At 44.0% G+C, this 18,692-nt stretch overlaps 1 protein-coding gene across 1 annotated transcript; it reads left to right on the forward strand.

The window, feature by feature from the left end:
* Nucleotides 1-301: 301 nt before the first annotated feature.
* Nucleotides 302-16,846, forward strand: PSME3IP1 (proteasome activator subunit 3 interacting protein 1). The gene is made up of 7 exons (XM_050903736.1): nt 302-379; nt 4,015-4,160; nt 4,352-4,450; nt 8,542-8,663; nt 12,759-12,892; nt 14,906-14,970; nt 16,112-16,846. The coding sequence occupies exons 2-7, from the start codon at nt 4,031-4,033 to the stop codon at nt 16,327-16,329; spliced, it is 768 nt and encodes a 255-aa protein (XP_050759693.1). The 5' UTR covers nt 302-379; nt 4,015-4,030; the 3' UTR covers nt 16,330-16,846.
* The last annotated feature ends 1,846 nt before the right edge of the window (nt 16,847-18,692 follow it).

Consider the following 18,692-nt stretch of genomic DNA (forward strand, 5'->3'; position numbering starts at 1 on the left):
ACCGGCCCCGCCCCGCCCCGCCTGGCCCCGCCCCCCGCCGTCTCCCGGGCGACCCGCCCCGCCCCCGGCCTCGGCCCCGGCCCCGGCCCGAGCGCTTCGCCCAATCGAGGCTGACGTCGCCTGTCAGCCAACCCTCCCGCGCGCCTGCCGTGCGCGCGGCCGTTCCGCGCGCTCCTCTGCCTTCCGTAAAAGCAGCGGGGATTGGCTACCGGGGGGGCAGGGGCCGCCTAAGGAAGAGCTCACTCGGTTGGCTCTTGCGAGCGGAAGGGGCGGGGTGACCGGCGGCGGCGAGCGAACCGGGCCGGGCCAGTGAGATGGGATCAATGGCGGCGCTCTGGGCCGGGCTGTGCCTCTCGCTGTAACGGGGCCGGCGGCCGCGGTACGTGCTGGCGGCGGCGGCCCCAGCCCCGGGGGGCGGCGGGTCTGGGGCAGGGGTCGGGGGCTCTGTGAGCGCGGCGGGGAAAGCGGCCGTGGCCGGCTGCGGGGCTCTTTGGGTGCAGGGGCGGAGAGGGCCGGGCCGGGCCCTGCGAGCGCGGCGGGCCGGGCCGGAGGCCGGACCGGGGCGGGGGGGGAGGCCGCTCCCGGAGCGAGTAGGTGGAGGGAAGGTAGAGAGAGGAGGTCGCGGTGAGGGCTCGGCGGCGCGGGCTGGGAGCAGGCCCCGGCCCTGCACGCCCAGGCCTGCGCCCGGGAGGCTCACCCGCTCCGAGCGTACTCGGGCACCGTTAGTAGCGAGTACCGGATCCCGGTGGCGGGTTTCAGGCTGACTGCACGGTGGTGGGGAATGACTCTTCACTCCTGGCTCTGGGGTGGCTCCAGGCTGGGTGCAGAGCACTTTATGTGACGTGCTGCGGAGGTGCGGGGAGCGCTGCCTGAGTTTGTTGCGGGATGGGTAGAGGGGCCCGTTATTTAATGGAGGTCTGAATGTGTTAGAGGCTGCACACGGGTACCCAAGACATTGTCTCTGCTCTAGATCTGTTCCAGCCTAGGTGATGGCAAGGGCTGTTTTATTTTTTTGATCCTGGGAATGTTACCATCTGGTAGTATCAAAAGGTGCACGTTACAGCTGTGACATAAACTTCTGTCATCTACAATGGCAGCATATCACTAACTAGAATACAGTCACCAGACAAAAACGTAGGTGAACAGGGGACACTTGCCAAGCACCTGTGTTTCGTCTGGTCTGGAAGATTTTGTGTCTGTTTCAGACGGGGGAGGGCAAAGAATACAGCAAGATTAGCAAGCTTGGTAAGTGCAAGTGAACTGAAATGTGATGCTGCTTGATTTTTATTTTTTTCCACACATCTTTGTGCCCCAGGATGTGGTTGTCAGTAAAGTCCTTATTTGCTGAAATGTGTTTGATCAGACACCAATTTCCAGGATTGTAGTGAAAATACCTTAGCGATATGTCAAGTCATAATTAAACCTTAATCCACTTCAGGTATCTTAAAATATATTGTCTAAGTGAACTGGCTGATCCAGGAGGCAGGCGGTTTGCTGTTGAAGGCTTTAGTCCCCAGATGATACTGTGCCCTTGCTGAATCCCTCTCTTTCAGTTTGTTTTTATGACTTTCTGTCACTGTTGTAGTGGATCCTTTTCTTTCCTCTCTAAATGGACGGGTTGAGACGACACAAGTGGAGAACCAGGTTATCTTGTTTGTACAGCACTTGGGTAGGAAAGCTGGCCTTGTGATTAGGACCTGTATTCAGGAGGGAGATTCAATTTTCATCTTCTCTATAGATTTCCAGCTTGAACCACCTTCCGAAATGACACTCAAAGAGCGGGTGTTCCATGCTTTCTGGAAAGTGGACTTGTCTTAGGGTGTTTTTTTGTTAGATATTATAAAAGAAAGAAAAGAAAGAAAGAAATGTAAAAAAAAAGAGAAAATCACCAGCCCTTGGTTTGTCCTTCCTCTCCCCACTTCTTAAGAGAATCCTTTTGTCTTGTCTTCTTTTGATAATTCCCACCTTAGGAATGCATCCTGCTGTAACAAGTATCTGTCCAGTGCTCTAACCTGGTTTTCTTCTGAGACCTCAATTTGTCATCTGTATTACAAACAATAACTCACAAAAAGCATCCATTTTTATAAGAATTTCAGGACTCCGCTTCCTGCAGGAGCGGTTCCTTGTGGCACAAAGGAAGGATGATAAACTGGTTCCTTCCATTATTTGGCTTACTGCATCCCTCCCTCCCTGGAAGAGTAAGTGTTCTGAGTTCTCTTCCAGTGCTGAAATGCAGGCAGGGTGAGATCCTAAAGGAATAATACTTGGCAGTGCAGGGGCAATAATCTGTAGTCCTTGAGGTACTTGCTGAAGTTATACCAAGGAAATAAGAAGGAACTAGAAAAAAGCGTGACGTTAGCATGACTTTAAATGGATAGCTGTCCATGCTGTGTTTACATTGTACTTGTGTATATAGGCTTGATGTAAGAAACCAAAACAGGCATTACTGCCTCGTTCTATAGCATGAAGCTGGCAAAATAAATCTTGAAGTGAGCCACTTAATACTTGCGCAAGCAGTTTGTTTCATCCTGGGCTTACAGGTGTCAAGACCATGAGTTTCCTTCTTAGGATGACTCCTTGAAGCATCTTCACCCTGTGCCTAGTATTGAAATAGGTACCTGGCCAGTACTCGAGTATTAGGATCTCTTGAAGCAGAGAGCGGGTGTACTGTGTGACAAGGGGCTGTGCTCACGTGGTCAGAAGTGCTGCTCCTGTTTTCTAATCCCAGCCCCAGTCTTAGCCCAAGGGAATTCCCTCTTTCACTCACCTCTTGAGCTCTGTGTAACCCTGACAGGCAGCCCCCCAGCATGGTCTGCCCAAGCCTAGCTCTCCCCAGAGCCGCAAAGAGGTGCGGAATGCTTTTGAAGGTTAAAAAGATTAGTTGCTAATTTCTGAAATCTCACTGTTAATCACTGTCCTGGTTTTGGCTAGGACAGAGTTAATTTTCTTCCTAGTAGCTGGTATAGTGCTGTGTTTTGGATTTAGTAGGAAAAGAATGTTGATAACACACTGATGTTTTTAGTTGTTGCTAACCAGTGTTTATACTAAGTCAAGGAGTTTTCAGCTTCTTGTGCCCAGCCAGCAGGAAGGCTGGAGGGGCACAAGAAGCTGGGAGGGGACACCGCCAGGACAGCTGACCCAAAGTGGCCAAAGGGATATTCCATACCATATGACGTCATGCCCAGTATATAAACTGGGGGGAGTTGGCCAGGAGGGGCAGATCACTGCTCAGGAACTAACTGGGTGTTGGTCAGCAAGTGGTGAGCAATTGCATTGTGCATCACTTGGTTTGTATATTCTAATTGTTTTAGTATTATTATTGTCATTTCATTATTATCATTATTTTTCCTTCCTTTCTGTCCTATTAAACTGTCTTTACCTCAGCCCACGAGGTTTTTTTTTTTTTTCCGATTCTCTCCCCCATCCCACTGGGTGGGGGGAGTGAGTGAGCAGCTGCGTGGTGCTTGGTTGCCGGCTGGGGTTAAACCACAACAATCACTTATAAATATATGTATTCAAATCATTGAAAACTGGCAAGCTTTCTCGAGTTTCCCCAGGATGGGTGAAAAGAACTTAGGTAAAGTGAGGGCAAAGTGTCAAATCCTTTCTCCAGAACAGAGAGGTGTAAGAACTGAAATAAAAGGATGTGAGTGTAGGTGTGGGGTTTTCATCTATTTATTTATTTATTTATTAATATTTATTTAAGCAAGGTAAATCCGAAGTGGAGTGGGGAAAATTCCATTAAAATATGGCTTCTAGAAAAGCAGCCTGAGGCAGACGACTAACAGGGAAGACATAATTATGAAAAAGAGTAAAGAAGGAGTAATAGGTGGTGCTATTAGTCTTAGCAGTTATGCAGTGAGTAGGTGTCTCAATCAGTACTTACTATGTAGTGGTCTTTAGAGAACTGAAGTTGTTTAAGTGCAGCGGATCTGTTTTTCAAGATGTGTAGTAATGTCTCATGCACTGACAAGTGAAGTCGGGCCCCTGGTGTCTTTCATACTGTGTTTTTAGGACGAGCTGTTCCACAATGGATGGGGGAGATGGTACTGCTGACCTTGTGATTAACAAGAGGTTTGTGTCTGAATCTGAGCTAGAGGAGCGGCGAAAGAGAAGGCAAGAGGAATGGGAAAAGGTCCGAAAACCTGAGGATCCAGAAGGTATGGGATAGATTTTAATAATTATAGGAAAGAGACTGGAGAATATTTTACTTTCATGGAAAACAGAACTAAAAGGTAATAGCTTGTATTCTGCAAGTTCAAAAGGCTTTTACATGAAGGAACTAAGAACTGTTGGTGATTTAGTATTTCTAACATATGGTCTCATTTCCTGATTTGTTCCTTCCTTTCAGAATGCCCAGAGGAGGCGTATGACCCACGTTCGTTGTATGAAAGACTTCAGGAACAGAGAGAAAAGAAGCAGCAGGAGTTTGAGGAGCAATTTAAATTCAGTAAGCACCAGCAGTTACTATTTTGAACCCAAACCCAGCAAACTGCATGTATTGTGTGCAACAGCTGTATACAACGTCTGACTAAGGGACGTATCTGTATGTCTGCCTCTCTGACAGATAAACAGAGGCTTCAGGAAAGTATTATTGAAATCTTGTATTTTTCAAGGATGGTAGATGTTCCTGCAGATAACATACTGTTCTGGGCACCGAGACAGCACTGCACATGTGCAGGACTCAAAAGCTGCTTGCAGTTATGAAGTTGCATTCCTGTAAAGTGTGGAATACTAGGCTTATTTTGCACATTAAATCAAAAAAACCCCTTGATACCAGTCCATGGAAGAGTGGAAATGTAACATGGTTTTGTGGCTCTTCAAATCATGCTTTAACACAACACCATTCTATCTGAATCAATAAAAAGAAATCCTATTCCAGCAGCTGTTACATTTCCAAGCCATAATTAGTTGACGCAGAAGTGATTTGAGGCTCAGGATTACTATTTGGAGAAAGTAAACGTACAGGAGTTGATTCTTCAAAAAGTAGATGTTGAACCCTTCTAAGGAAATGGAAACCTATTTTCTACTGATGGTTGAATTTCTGGTTTGATAGAAAAATCCTTTGCATTCTATCACCTGTATATGTGCCGCTGAGTGCAAAGATGATAGAGCACTAGAAAATTATTAGTCAACCATTTTGGGAAAAAGGGAGCTATTAGCTATATCTAAGTTAGGATGATACTGTGGGACTCCATTTTAAGGTGGGTTCCGATCGATTTTGCTTCTTTAGCTGGAAGCCTTACCGTCAAACTATTGTGTTCTTTAAGCTCCAGTTTGCCTAACTGGATTCTGTCTAGAATTTCTCTTGTATTTGTGACGCAACAAAACTATGTTTTGCCTTTAACTATGGCGCAATCTTTGAGTTCTGTTAGATAATGCTCCCTGGCCCTGCAGATGCTATCGAGTACGTTACTGATTGCCATGATTGCCTTTCCTGTTTTGTAGTAGATGCTTTTAGAATCATTCCTGCACCCTGTTTTCTTTGGGAGAAGGTAAGTGGGAGGAACTGACTAAAGATCAGTGTTGGGTGGACTGTGGTCCACTAGTTTACCTCATCAGAGTTCAGCCCAGTTTGGCCACTTGTGACAAGATTTGTCCCCTAATATGCTTGAATTTGCCTTAAAATGTTCGTAAGTATTTTTTCTATCCATGGGATTTTGGAGGAGTAGAAAACAAGTTTAGTGCACTGTCATTCTGATCAGTCAGAATTGATGATGGGACTTGGGAGGAGAAATGCATTAATGCTGAAGAATTGTGTTTGCGTAAACACACAAACTTAGTTACTCTCAACCTTTATGTAGATAAAAACCAGTATACAGACTAGCAGTTCTTCTTTCTGCTAGGTTATTCAGCATTGCAAGAATGTCTTCCTTTTCCAAGTAAAAAAATTTGAGTAGAATGTTATAGCATTTTAAATGAAAATTAATGCTAGTATTCTCTAAAATGCAACTTTTAAAATTTTCTTTCTGAACGATTATGGTAACCAAAATAAGGATAAGTGGAAGTTATTTCCCGTCTCTTAAGTTTTGCTTGTATTTTTAGTGGTGAAAAGTGGAAAGTACAGATAGCAGCATTAATGCATTAAAGTCTCCAACTGTACCTACAGGATTCTTTCCAGCTGGAGAGTTTCCAGTTTACTTCAGTAAACTTTTGATCCAAGTCATCTTTGGTGACGTGACTAAGCAATTCTTGTCCAAGTAGCCACCAGAAAACTGACTGCTATCAACCTGGGTGGGAAAGGCTTCTCATAACTGTCTAAATTACTTGTTTCCCTTGCCCAGTTATATTAGATCTGCAACGTCTTCCCTTTGGTTGAGGAAACCTGTAAACCAAGTACTGGAATGAGAAGCATCCCTGAGAGGGGGTAACTGAGAAGTAAACCAACTGCTGCTTGTAAGGCAACCCTTGCAGAATAACAGACACCTGCTAACCTGGAGAACAAAACCTACGGCAGACTGTTTAGTAGGGAATCTCAGTACTGTCAGCCATAAGGATCTCTGTGGCTGCTTCTCTTAGTTTGCAGATCAGGCAGGCAGAGAATGAAATTAATTCATGTCACTCGCTTCAGAAAATGTCCAGAGTTTCACTGCTTTTGGTGTCTGTTTGAAGGGGCCCTCAGCAGTAGTAGTGAATGCTACAAGTTACTGTTTAAAGATTTACGAATGAGCTCTTCATTCTTAGAGTTGGAAAGAGTAGGGCTCAGCCTTTAAAAAGTAACTTCAAATAATAATTGATTTCTAGAGCTTTTCTGTCAAAGACAGAGCTTGCCAATTATCAGTGTAAATGGATTTCTTAGCTTGCCATTAAAGTGAGCAGGACTTGACTATGTGGCTGAAGATTAAAAAAAATATGCTGACCTCGTGTAAAAGCCTAAAAATCCTCTTATGGAATTAAGCTCTAATGAAGACTAAAGGTGATGTTTGGGTTAAGATTTCTGAGGATGACTACAAACAGCGAGACTTGGTCTTTCTAAAAAATATTTTTTATTACTTTTTGTCATGGTTTAACCCCAGCCAGCAACCAAGCACCACGCGGCCGCTTGCTTGCTCCCCCCAGCCAGTGGGATGGGGGAGAGAATCGGAAAAAAAACCCCAAACTCGTGGGTTGAGATAAAGACAGTTTAATAGGACAGAAAGGAACAAAAATAATGATATTGATAATAATAATAATAAAATGACAATAATAATACTAAAAGAATTAGAATATACAAAACAAGTGATGCACAATGCAGTTGCTCACCACTCACCGACTGATGCCCGACCATTAGTTCCTGAGCAGCGATCTGCCCCTCCTGGCCAACTCCCCCCAGTTTATATACTGGGCATGATGTCATATGGTATGGAATATCCCTTTGGCCAGTTTGGGTCAGCTGTCCTGGCGGTGTCCCCTCCCAGCTTCTTGTGCCCCTCCAGCCTTCTTGCTGGCTGGGCAGGAGAAGTGGAAAACTCCTTGACTTAGTATAAACACTGGTTAGCAACAACTAAAAACATCAGTATGTTATCAACATTATTTTCCTACTAAATCCAAAACACTGCACTATACCAGCTACTAGGAAGAAAATTAACTCTGTCCCAGCTGAAACCAGGACACTTTTCTAACTAAATCATTTGATTGAGAGACGTTGAACATTTGCAGAACAGAAAATAAAAGACCTTCCTACTGCACTACCGTGTATTTTCCTTAAAGTAGGGTAGCATGTTTAGAAAGAATTTATTGTTATTTGGAAGTTAGGAATTGTCTTGCTTTTACTTTTTTTTTTTTTTTTTTTGAACAGATGTTAATCTCGGTGAAGTTACTAATTGTTTGCTTTACTTCCTATTTTGAGGCAAGATTTATGGGGAGAAGTAATGTGTTTTTTTCCAGTTATTGGCTGGTTTAAGAACAGATTCTGAGGAGACAGGCTTAAACTCCGTGTCTGAAACGAAAACAACAAATATATCATTGGTTAACGTGGTTATTCCTTGTTTTGTGTAACCTGTTCCAAATGGCCTTTCAGAACTGCAGAAAGGCTGCTTGTGTGAAAACTTGGTCGATTTTCTTTAATTATATCAGCAAGTCCAATAGCATTTCATGGCTTCCTATGAATTGTGCCTTGCTTTTCTCTGTAGTAATAGTGTTGTGTTCAAACTGTGTTAGTTTGTTGTAGTTTGTGTGCTTGAGTGTGTAAGAGTTTCAGCTTGTTAGCATCCAGTATCATTAACCGGCAAGTATTTTTACTCCTTAATTACAGAATCCAGCAGATAGCTTGTGTAGATGGCTTTGTACCCTTTTCTTGGCACAACAGCGTGACTGCTGGAGTACCCAATTCACTCAGTCACCCAGGACTCTGCTCCCCGCGTTCCCAGGGACTTTGTGCAAATTGTTCTACCTCAGCAGTATTAGAAATGTCATATGTGAGATGTGGATGCTTACCTACGTTTATGGGGCAGTTTGAAATAATCGCGAAATGTTCTAAGAGAGTGGCGAAGTAACGCACGATAAATGGCTGCTCCCTAAGTGGTTTTAGCTTATCAATATGCATTCTTTTCCTTTACTCAGAAAATATGGTAAGAGGCTTAGATGAAGATGAGACGCATTTCCTTGATGAGGTTTCTCGGCAGCAAGAGCTACTAGAAAAGCAACGAAGAGAAGAAGAGCTGAAAGAACTAAATGAATACAGAATATCCTTTGCATTAAAATGGCTGGTGGTTATATAGAGGAGGATAAGAGACTGGGCTGTAGTTTTGTTGTCACTGACATTCTTTCTATAAAACTGCTTTACAGAACATGTACAATGATAGACTTTTAAAGTTTAATGTTTTCATTGTAGCTTGGATCTCCTGCTGTAACATTTGATATTCCCCCCCTTCAACCCCCACACGTCTTTAGTACTTTTCTTTCCTTCTCCCCTTCCCCATTGTTTGGGATTTGGGTTTTTTTTTTTTCCGTTTTGAGGGCATGAAATACCATAGCTCAAAAGAGAAAGAGAACATAAAGGAAAAACAGCCTATTACTTCTAATCTTTTGCTTTTGTCTTCTTATTGAAAAGTTAATGTTCTTGTTTGGTTTTTTTAACTGCATATTGGCTGTTTTTAACATACCTGTTTGAAATAATGTTTGAATTGCTCTCTCTGTTATTCTTCTTGAAGTATTAGCTGCTTTATCCCTTGCTGATAACTGCAGGATGAGAAATGAAATACATCTGTGCAGATGCACTGACCTTCTTCTGGGAAGTCAGCCCATGGAGACTCAGCTCCTTTGGGTAATACAGACTTTTAGGCAGTACTAAGAGCGGGACAGTTTGGCTTTGCTGTTAAATGCCAAATTTTCATGAAGATGTGCTAGAAAATAATATAGGGTGCTTTTTCTCTCTGATCAGTGCCAGTCAAGGGAGGTTGGAATGATTTGAGGATTTCTGTGCTAAGCTAGATGTTGGTTTTTTGAGGTTTACTGAATCTGTGCAGAACCTGATGGTTCTTTGCCTCCTAATGAAAACCATTGCTTTTAAGTCATCCGTGAACAAAGCACAAGTTCTCAAGGATGCTTTAGTATAAATGAAAGAGTTTGTGGACACAAGGAGGTGACCAAAACCAGTCAGCAAATCCAGCTGAATACTGCCAATGCTACAAAGATCTGCATTACCTTGTATTAGTTAATGATTTACAGCTTAGAGCGTGTGTTCTGTGAAGAGCATCTAAGTTATCTCAATAATGTGTTTATGAAAAGGCAATACTGATGCATTTTTTTTTTTTTTTTTACTTCAGAAATAGGCTGTAGTTGGTTGATGGATTTGGAATATTTTCTTGATTTGTTGGATCTAATAATGGGATGTTCATGGGATATATTTAGTTTCGGTGATGGTTGCTTGCGGGTCTGGCTGATGCAGGGATGTGCAGTATGAGATTGTGCTGTGGAAGCAGCTGACAGCTCTAGTTAGGTCACATACATCTGGGGTGAACCATACCAGCCCAGAGGGAATCTTACGCTGCCTTGAATTAGCTACATAACACACTGATCCCTGAATTTACTGAGCAGGGCCTGTTCAAGACGTACAGGCCATCTAACCTCAGTCTTTGCAGTCTTAGTAATATCATCTGGCTCTGTATCTGAAGTCTTGCTGTAAATTAAACTGTGGAACTTATTGCTGATGGGGTGGAGGGAGGGAGAATGTTTTATAGTCACCTCATCTCACGAGAAACTGAGAAGTTTTGCTCATCCCATTTCCTTTTTTTTTTATTTTTTTTTTTTATTTAACCATAATATTTCAAGCAATCTCAGAGCAACTTGCAAAATGACTCATCTGTGTTTGAATTTTTTTGTGGTATTCTTTTAAAATGCAAAAGGTGTTTTTGCATCTGCAGGCTGTTACTAATGATTTGTCACTACAGTGACAAAAAACAGTGGGTACTAGGTAAACATGCTGGATCTATAGGTACTGTTCAAGTGCTCTTCCAAAATAATAAGAGGAATGTCAACCCAGTGGGTTTGATTATTTGGTCTTTTTCCTGGTATAACATCCAATTTAAGCTACCCAGAGGCATTAATTTCGTGGTAAAACCTACGTCAGTATTCAAGTACAGAGCTTTTTTTCTTTCTTTTTTTCTTCATTTTTTAGGTTGAACAATCATGAAATCATATATCTTAAGGATAAACATGCCTTGGAATATTTTAATGCGCTGTCGAGCATAAGAAATTCATGTGCATGGTTGCATAGGAATTTTACTGCCTCCTACATGAGCAACTAGGTTTTTTTGCTCCTTACCCTGTCCGGACCCCACTGGACTGACAGCGTTTAAAGATTTACAGATTTATTTTTTTTTTTTTAGGCCAGTTCCAAGAAGTGTTTGAGAACAACATCCTCTTGTCTTAAATCCTATGTAAGTGTAGGAAAAATCCCCCTCCAAGAAGCAGGCTTTACTGTAGGACAGCTTTTTTTTAATGCAGTTGATGTTTAAGATTGAGAGGTTTATTTCTAATGTAGTCTTCCTGAGAGGGGACACTTCTTGGCTAGGTATAGTGTTACATTTGCTAACGGCAGCAGTACCTATAAAATCTGTTAAAAATGTGCTGTGTCTCTGGTAGTTGAGGCTTGGTAGGAGAATGGCATCCTGGATGGAAGTGCCTGTGATTTGGTATCTTCTTTTAAAAGAAAAGTCTTTGGGTTCCTCAGCCAGGCTTTTGTAGTGCAGTATTAGAATATAAGAAGGTAATGAGCCTAAATGTGGAAGTTGAACACTGCAGTGTGTGGAATCGTGTGTTGCAATATCAAACCCTGAGCTTTCAGGTTGCTTCTGATAGCCACAGGATGGCACTCCTGTGCCATCTTAAAAAATAAATAGAATTGAACCGTCTGGTTTTGACTGAGAAGACTTTCAGTTGAGGTAGGGAGCAGCCTGGGTTACTGCTGTATCCTTAGGAATATCAAATAAGGAATGGCATTTGAACACTCCTAATTGTAAAGTGACTGGAGACTTTGAGTGTGTCACTTCAAAGGAAGGTCTAAGAGTTTTTGATTTGCAGATGTTCAGTGGGGAAAAAAACCCCTATGACTTCAAATATATGGTCCGTCAATGTGAAATTCACTGTCCAGTGTTTGTCTGCAATAACTGGGGCACCTGTGAAACTCCAGCTTGTGGCTATGTCACCTGGTCAGTGGAATTGTAGTCAGAGAAGAAACTGGTAGAAAACTAGATTTAGGGTTATAAACAAATACCCTTTTAAATTAGGTTGATTTGCCTTTGCTATATGCAGTTTAAAAGTTTTGCAGAAGCTTTTGTGACTCCACTGGCACCTCATTAACAAACGGGATCTTTGACGGACCTCGCTTCATCAGATAGAGCTGGACATTAAACTGTTATCAGGGATGGACTAGATCCTGCCACAGCAGGAGACCTGTTTAGTGTGTGTGCAGAGTGAGTGTGCCTTACTAACAGACCAAGCTGCTTCTTATCCGTCTGAGAACCTGCTTAAGCTTCTCCACCTCATTATAGGTTTCAGCTGCATCCCACCTTGCTAACATTGTTTGAAGCTACTTAGTTTTTCTGTGCAGTCGCAGTCTTTTTGGGTGAATCTCGGACCACAAACACCCTTAATCAGATCTGTCTCCTTCCTCTTGGGGTTGGTGTTCAAACTGGCAGTAATAGCCTCGTGGCCCTTACAAAGAGATGAGCTGAAAGGTTAGAGTGATAAATACCAAAACAGAAAATTGAACTGTTTTGCTCTGGTAGGCTGAAGTCTGCTGGGCTCAGCAAAAGGAGGGTTTGAGGAGTGGAAGTGAGCGCACATATTGCTACTTAGCTTTTTTGGTAAGGATTAGGGGTTGAAGCAGCAAATTTGAATTACAAATGTGTTGTTCCCCGTAGAAGGGGGAAGTACTGCATTGCCTTTTTTTTAAATTTATTTTTTAATTTTTTTGATTCCAGTCTGCCCTTTTTGCTTTTCTAAGACCTTTCAGAAAAGGCAGGACGATGGTATGTTTATGGGTGCCGGATGTGTCGTGTGTTGCGCCTTTCTGACTTCAGAAAAGCAGCTCCTAGTCTGCTGCCTGGACGTCTTTACAGGGAGAGCTGGTATTGATAGAGCTCCGAACCCAGCGGGTGAAGTCTCTTCTGTCTTGGCCAGAGGTGCCAGCTAAATGTCATTACAAATAAGTTTATTTTGATAGAATATGTGAATGAACTTCGGTCGCTGCTGTCAGCAGAGCTGGCTAAATATATCAGAGAGGAAGTGTCTGTTCTCTCCATTCCTTCCCGGTTGATCCTTAACCCTTAATTCACAGCACTCTCACCAAAGTGGGAGTCGGTATGGACCCAAAGAAGGAAACTGAGAAGAAATTGCCCATGAAGTCAGTGGAAAACAAGAACAAATTCTCTCAGGCAAAGCTGTTGGCAGGAGCTGTGAAACACAGAAGGTTAGTTTCACACCTCTATAAATTCATGAGGAACGGAACCCAGTTAGCAGTGTAAAGGGAGGCAGGCCAAAACTGCCTCCAGAGAGTGAGGTGTGAACCTTAGCCCTAAAGAAAAAAGGGGGGAGGTATAAGAAAAGACTAGCCTTGTTTCCATAGGCTCTCACAAACTGTGGGAAAAACATGAAGCAATTCAAATAGGTAAGCGTGTGTAAAGCAAGTGGGTAGACTCTTCATTCTAGACTGCCAGGCTTGGGCAATCCTGCTTGGGGATCTAGAGGGAATCTATTTTACATCTCTATTTGTAGATATCAGTGTCACCTCACTCATGTAATTTCATTCAGGTTTGCCTAGTTTATCAGCCGATTTTATCTGTGTCTAAAATGGATTGTTTTAATTGCTGCTGGGGGCAGCATGGGGGAGACATAGGTTACAAGAGCAGAGCTTTGCGTACCGATTTGATCCTGAGGGCATCAGGCGAACTTCCCTTGTTCCTCGCTGATTTGTACTGATACATCAACACCCTTTCCCTCCCAGGGAGATGGCAGCTGGGTTTGTGATCTGTTTGCTGTTTTGATCTTGGCCTGCAAACGCAGCTGCTGGTGTGCTACAGGCTATGGAGGAACTAGGCGTGTGGGACCACACTTATTTCCCACAGATGAGTCGTCGAATACTTAAGATGATTACTGATATCTCGAAATTCAGTCAGTGTTTTTGAATCTGTCCCAGAGAATGAGAGATTATTTTAGAAGCTTATCTTGTAGGGTGAGCTTGTTTAGCTCCCAGTACAGCAGTAATTGGATGTCTGAAAACTGAAGTAAGCACTTCTACCACCTGATGTGGAGGGGTTGGGTAGTTGTTTGGGTTTTTGGAAGGCAGAGAAGAAAAACCCTGAACTGATAACAAGAGGCCAACAATGGTTTTTTTCTTGTAACTACTAGTACTTAACCCAGTAGGATGTAGAGAAGGAGCTGGCATGTGCTTAATGGCACATCTAAAGTCTGCAGATGGCATCTATTTGAATAGAGCATCTTAACTGACATGTCAGTGCCATCACAGACTTGCTTTGCAGTCTTCTATTTTTGCCATCTTATCTTTTATTGCAAACTGGCCAAAACGAAGTGTAGCGTGAGCTCAACATCTGCTCGCTGAGCTTTGTAGTTTCCTGTAAAGGATGTATTACTGTTAAAACCTCTGCGCACAGAATAACCTTTCATCGGTACTGCATGTTCTGACAGGGACAGAAAAGAGTTAATGCATAATAATGCTCATACTTCATCACTTCAGTTCATCACAGCTGAAGCTGGGAAGCATTTGTTTGTGTGGATGGCTTAGGATTGGGAACATGCAAGAGGGGGGAAAAAGAAACTGAGCAGTGGCAAGGAAGAACTGTAGAAGCTCTGAAGAGTGAGAAGTCCAAGTAACGCTCCTTTCCCCCAACACCACTTTGGACCCAAAAAGGACCCCTTTCTTTTTCAGGTCAGACACTGCAGCTGTGTGTGAATTGCTGCAAAACCTACTGGGCTTCTCACTGGGTGCAAGATTTCTAGGTGTTTTAGAACAGGCTCTCTAGGTACTTGAAGGAGGGGAAGGAAGCCCTGGAAGGGAAAAGACATGGATGTTGCACCAGCAAGCGTGGTAATCATCTGCGTGAGCAAGCCTGTGGTCCTGTGGGGTGGCTGAAGCTCAGGTAGTCGTTCCTGATCCCCTGTGGGGTACTTACTGCTGAATAGGCAGCTCTGGGTTGCTGTGCAAGAGGTGTGACTTGGACTCCCAGAGGCGTGTTTCTGTTTCCCAGGCTAGTAGGTGCTACTTGCAGTGCAGGTGTTTATTCTTTCTAGGATCCTGCATGTTCCCTGAGAAGCCCCAGTTAACAGCAGTTAGAAGTGGTGATGGGCATCCGGGGATCCTGCTGGCATTTGCTGTAGCATTTGAGGCAAAGAGATGTGACTTTAACTTCACAGTAATTAAGTGGTTGCTTATGAGGAACAAGACACTTTCTTATTTTTTCCACAGTTCAGATGGTGGTAACAGTGTGAAGAGATTGAAACTAGATACTGATCATGATGAAAAGAATCAAGGTACGTCCTGATTTCTGCATGTGGGAAGCTGTCTGTCTCTCACCTGAACAGCAACTGACTTGGTGTTAAATCTGATAGAGGATTTGCTTTTCTGCTCCTTCATTATGCCAGACAGCACAGACTGCAGTTGGCGTGTTCTCTCTTAAAGCAGTAGAAATGGTAGCTATAGGTGCTGACAGCCTTCGTAGGGCTGGAGGGAACCTCTACAGGTCATCAGTCTATCCCCTGCCTAAACCATTCCTGACAGATGTTTGTCTAGCTGCTCTTAAATCCCCACAGATAGAGATTGTGCACCCTCCTTAGGCAGTTTATTCTAATGCTTAACTGACTTTACACTTAAAGGGTTTTACCTGATAACTAATAGGAGTCTCTGTAGCTGCATTTCGAGCCTAGTGCTTGTTCTGTCGACAGGAGACGTGGAGAACACATCATCCCCTTCCTCTTCACAGCAGCATTTGATGTATTTGTATACATCCACTATGAGCTTTTCATGCTATGAACCGATCTTGTCCATCCTGAAACCAATTTGTTTCAGAAAATTATGGGGAACTAGAAGAAAAATTAAGTTGCATTTCAGTCTTGGCTGTCAGGGCTGCAACTGATTTGCTGTCAAGATACTCTGACACAAATAGGGTGAGCTGCAATTGTGTAATGACAACCCAAGGTGCTTCCTGCATCTCCTTCTGTTCAGTAAACTTTCAGAATACTGGAAATAATTAATTAGCCGTGGAAGATGGGAGATGTTGACTAGCAGAACGATGGAATAAAACTTTTCCCCAACTATGCTGTTATATTGCAAAAAAATATTCAATTACACAAAGCAGAGCTATTTATTCTTATTTAGTGGGTTTGGTACTTGACAAGCATCAAACTGACAACTTCAGAATAAAAATCTGTAATGCCAGCATAGAGCTGGGCTTAAACTAGTGATGAGAAAAAAAAAAAAAAATCCCCTGAGGTAGCGAGTCCTTCCTGTCAGAATAGCTTTATTGCAGCATAAAGCTGCCTTATGCTTTAATTAAATCCTGCAATCATCCACCGCTGATGTGGCAAAAGCAGATGAATGACATGCGGCAGTTCCTGGGCTGATGAAAAGCCCTTTCCTGCGCTCTCGTTTTTGACTGAGGTACCTCTCTTCCAGAAAAACCATCCTGTGTTCCCTTGGGGAGCAGCTCGGTGGGAGGCTCCACGGTCCACTGTCCCTCAGCAGCCGTGTGCATTGGGATCCTGCCTGGCCTGGGCGCCTACTCGGGAAGCAGTGATTCGGAGTCCAGCTCGGATAGCGAAGGCACTATTAATTCCACTGGAAAGATCGTCTCTTCTGTCTTTCGTAGCAACAGTTTCTTTGATGGTCCATAACGAAATCCCTCCGTGTGTAATGTAGTATCTTCCAAAGCCCTGATGGATGCTTGATGCATCCTTCTGCCCCAAATATAATCTTTCTAGCTAACCTCTCAACTCTAATACACTCAGATACTTCTAAAATAACTCATTGTATTTCTCCCCCCCCAGCTTTCCGTTTCTGGGGTGCATACTGAGCCTGGAAGAAAGGCTGCCATCCTAAACCAGAAGGCACACCTAGTAATGTACTGAAGGTCTGAGGGTAGGGAGGAGAGAGCTTTATCTTTTAAAATTCTTACGGAAAGAAAGAATTCTGGTGATCTAAGAAGTTTATACAAGACTAACAGGCAAAAAATACTCACTTGAAGCAGTGAAGTCTTGTAGAAAAAGCCATGTGTTCTGTTTTAAAATGTCATTTTTATTCTGTATTTGAGAAATGGGGGCAGAACAAAAATCAAGCAGATGGTGAAGTGTAGATTGCCATGACACTGTAAAGAAGTTTTAGTGTTACATGATTAAAGACATTCTGAATGCATTTTTTTATCTCGGCTTGTGCCATTCATAATTGTTCCCATTCCATTAAGCGATTTCTGCTCTACCCAACCAGCCCCTTCCTCAAACCTCCATCCAGGAGAAGTGCAAGCCAGCCTCCTGCAAATGCAGAGATGGTGATGGAAAACTCTTGTTCTGAGTGGGTTCAGAGGAGCTGCAGTTGGCCGTTCTGCTCAAAGGCCGTTGCTCCCGCGCCGGCGCCTGACAAGTCATTCAGCTTTTCTGCAGCAGCGTCCTGAAGAGCGTGAATCCAGAGCGGGTGGGATTCCCCGGCTCAGCCAAATCTCTTTGTGCAGAAGCAGGAGAACTCCGCCATCCTTTGCAGTCAGTGGTTTTTGAAGTTGTGTTGGATTTAAGAAACCTTACATGGGCCTGTTTGTGGGTGGTGTGGACCAGGGAGCCAGGCGTGAGCGAGAAGTAGGCTGTGAAAGCTGAGGGCCCGTCCTTTTCACCTCTGTGTGCAAACAGCACTCATGGGAGGTCGCTGGGTTGGAACAGCTCGGCTCGACCGCTCAGAGGTGGAAATGTCTTTGTGACAGTCTCCCTCGCAGCAGTCTTGCTCTACGTACTACGCCCCGAAGTGTATGCGCTTCTGAGAAAGCAGCTGATATGTGCATACCAAAGGGCAGTTATCTGAACGGGACGCTGAGCAACCTGTAAGAGAGGAGCTGGGATAAAAGCAGTGAGAACTGAAGGCCTTTAGTAGGATTCATGCCTTAGCTTGAGTGTTGAACTTTCCCAAAGGAAACAAGGAGAGTTATGCTTACGCTGAAGCCATCCTCAGCCAAATTCCCTTTCTGTTTGCACAACCCTGTTCCACAATCAGATCTTTACAAACACGCTGTAATTCCTCCCTGTTCTTCTGGGCTGCCTGGCACCTCTTGTGTTTGCTCCAGAGTTGCTCCTGCCTCTTCTCCAGCTATTGTAATTATGGTGCTTTCAGGTGGAAAATAGCTAGATCTCTTGCTGCCTCCCTAATGCTTTGCTTTTGATGACTTTCATCGTACTTAGCTATGGAGTGAAATGGAAGCGATGCACAAAAAAAAATGCCTGCTTTTCTTGAAAGTTGCATTTGCAAGAGCCTTGAGGAGTTGGAGTGAGAGATGTAGGTGTCCTTCCCTGGCATTATAGAGAGATTACTGATCTAGCTTAGAGTCGGAACAGCCTGGCCCAGCTGTGAGCATGCTGGGGCCATTTTCCTGAGTGATATTTTGCACAACTGCAGGCAAAATGGCTGATTGAGACAGAAATTTATAGGGGGAGTTGCCAGCCGGTTGCGACAGACGTGATGGTGGTGGTCCACAGGGGCTGCGGGTGAGATCAGGACGGGGTGACGGTGCTTACGTTGGACCGTGCAAGGCCGGGAGGAGACATAATTCAGTAAAAGCAGGCGTGAGAGCCCCCGGCTTTCCTCTTGTTCCCAGAAGAGCAGGAATAGGGCACGTGGGGAACGCCTTTAGCTCGCACAAGCCTTTGAGTCTGAGTCACCTCTGCTGTTCTCATGGCCTGGCCCGTGTAAACAAACTGCAGAGCTGTCCCAGCTCGTCACTCCATCCGTTGGTCCCGTTTACCTTCTTACAGTCAGAAGCCATCTGATGTTAAAATACTTAAGTGCACGGAGAGACGTGCTGGGACATGAAGAGCGCGAGGGATGGAGGATAAATCAGACCTGGAAACGGCAGCCGTGGCGGTAACCTTGCCCCGGGGCCGACACGCTGGAGAAGAACGGCTGGCTCCGGCAGCTCTGTCATTCGGTGGTGGATTCAGATTTTTTTGTTGTTGTTGTTTTGTTTTCTTTTTTTTGAAGACTGTTCTCTCTTTGCCATGAC

The sequence above is a fragment of the Gymnogyps californianus genome, chromosome 12 (genome assembly GCF_018139145.2).
Source record: "Gymnogyps californianus isolate 813 chromosome 12, ASM1813914v2, whole genome shotgun sequence".
NCBI lineage: Eukaryota > Metazoa > Chordata > Aves > Accipitriformes > Cathartidae > Gymnogyps > Gymnogyps californianus.

Bases quoted from the DNA above. Each gene is read 5' to 3' on its own strand.
- PSME3IP1 (XM_050903736.1), top strand. From the start codon at position 4,031: ATGGATGGGGGAGATGGTACTGCTGACCTTGTGATTAACAAGAGGTTT. The intron at 4,161-4,351 runs GTATGGGATAGA...CCTTCCTTTCAG, and splicing joins AAAACCTGAGGATCCAGAAG to AATGCCCAGAGGAGGCGTAT. The intron at 14,971-16,111 runs GTACGTCCTGAT...CCTCTCTTCCAG, and splicing joins TCATGATGAAAAGAATCAAG to AAAAACCATCCTGTGTTCCC.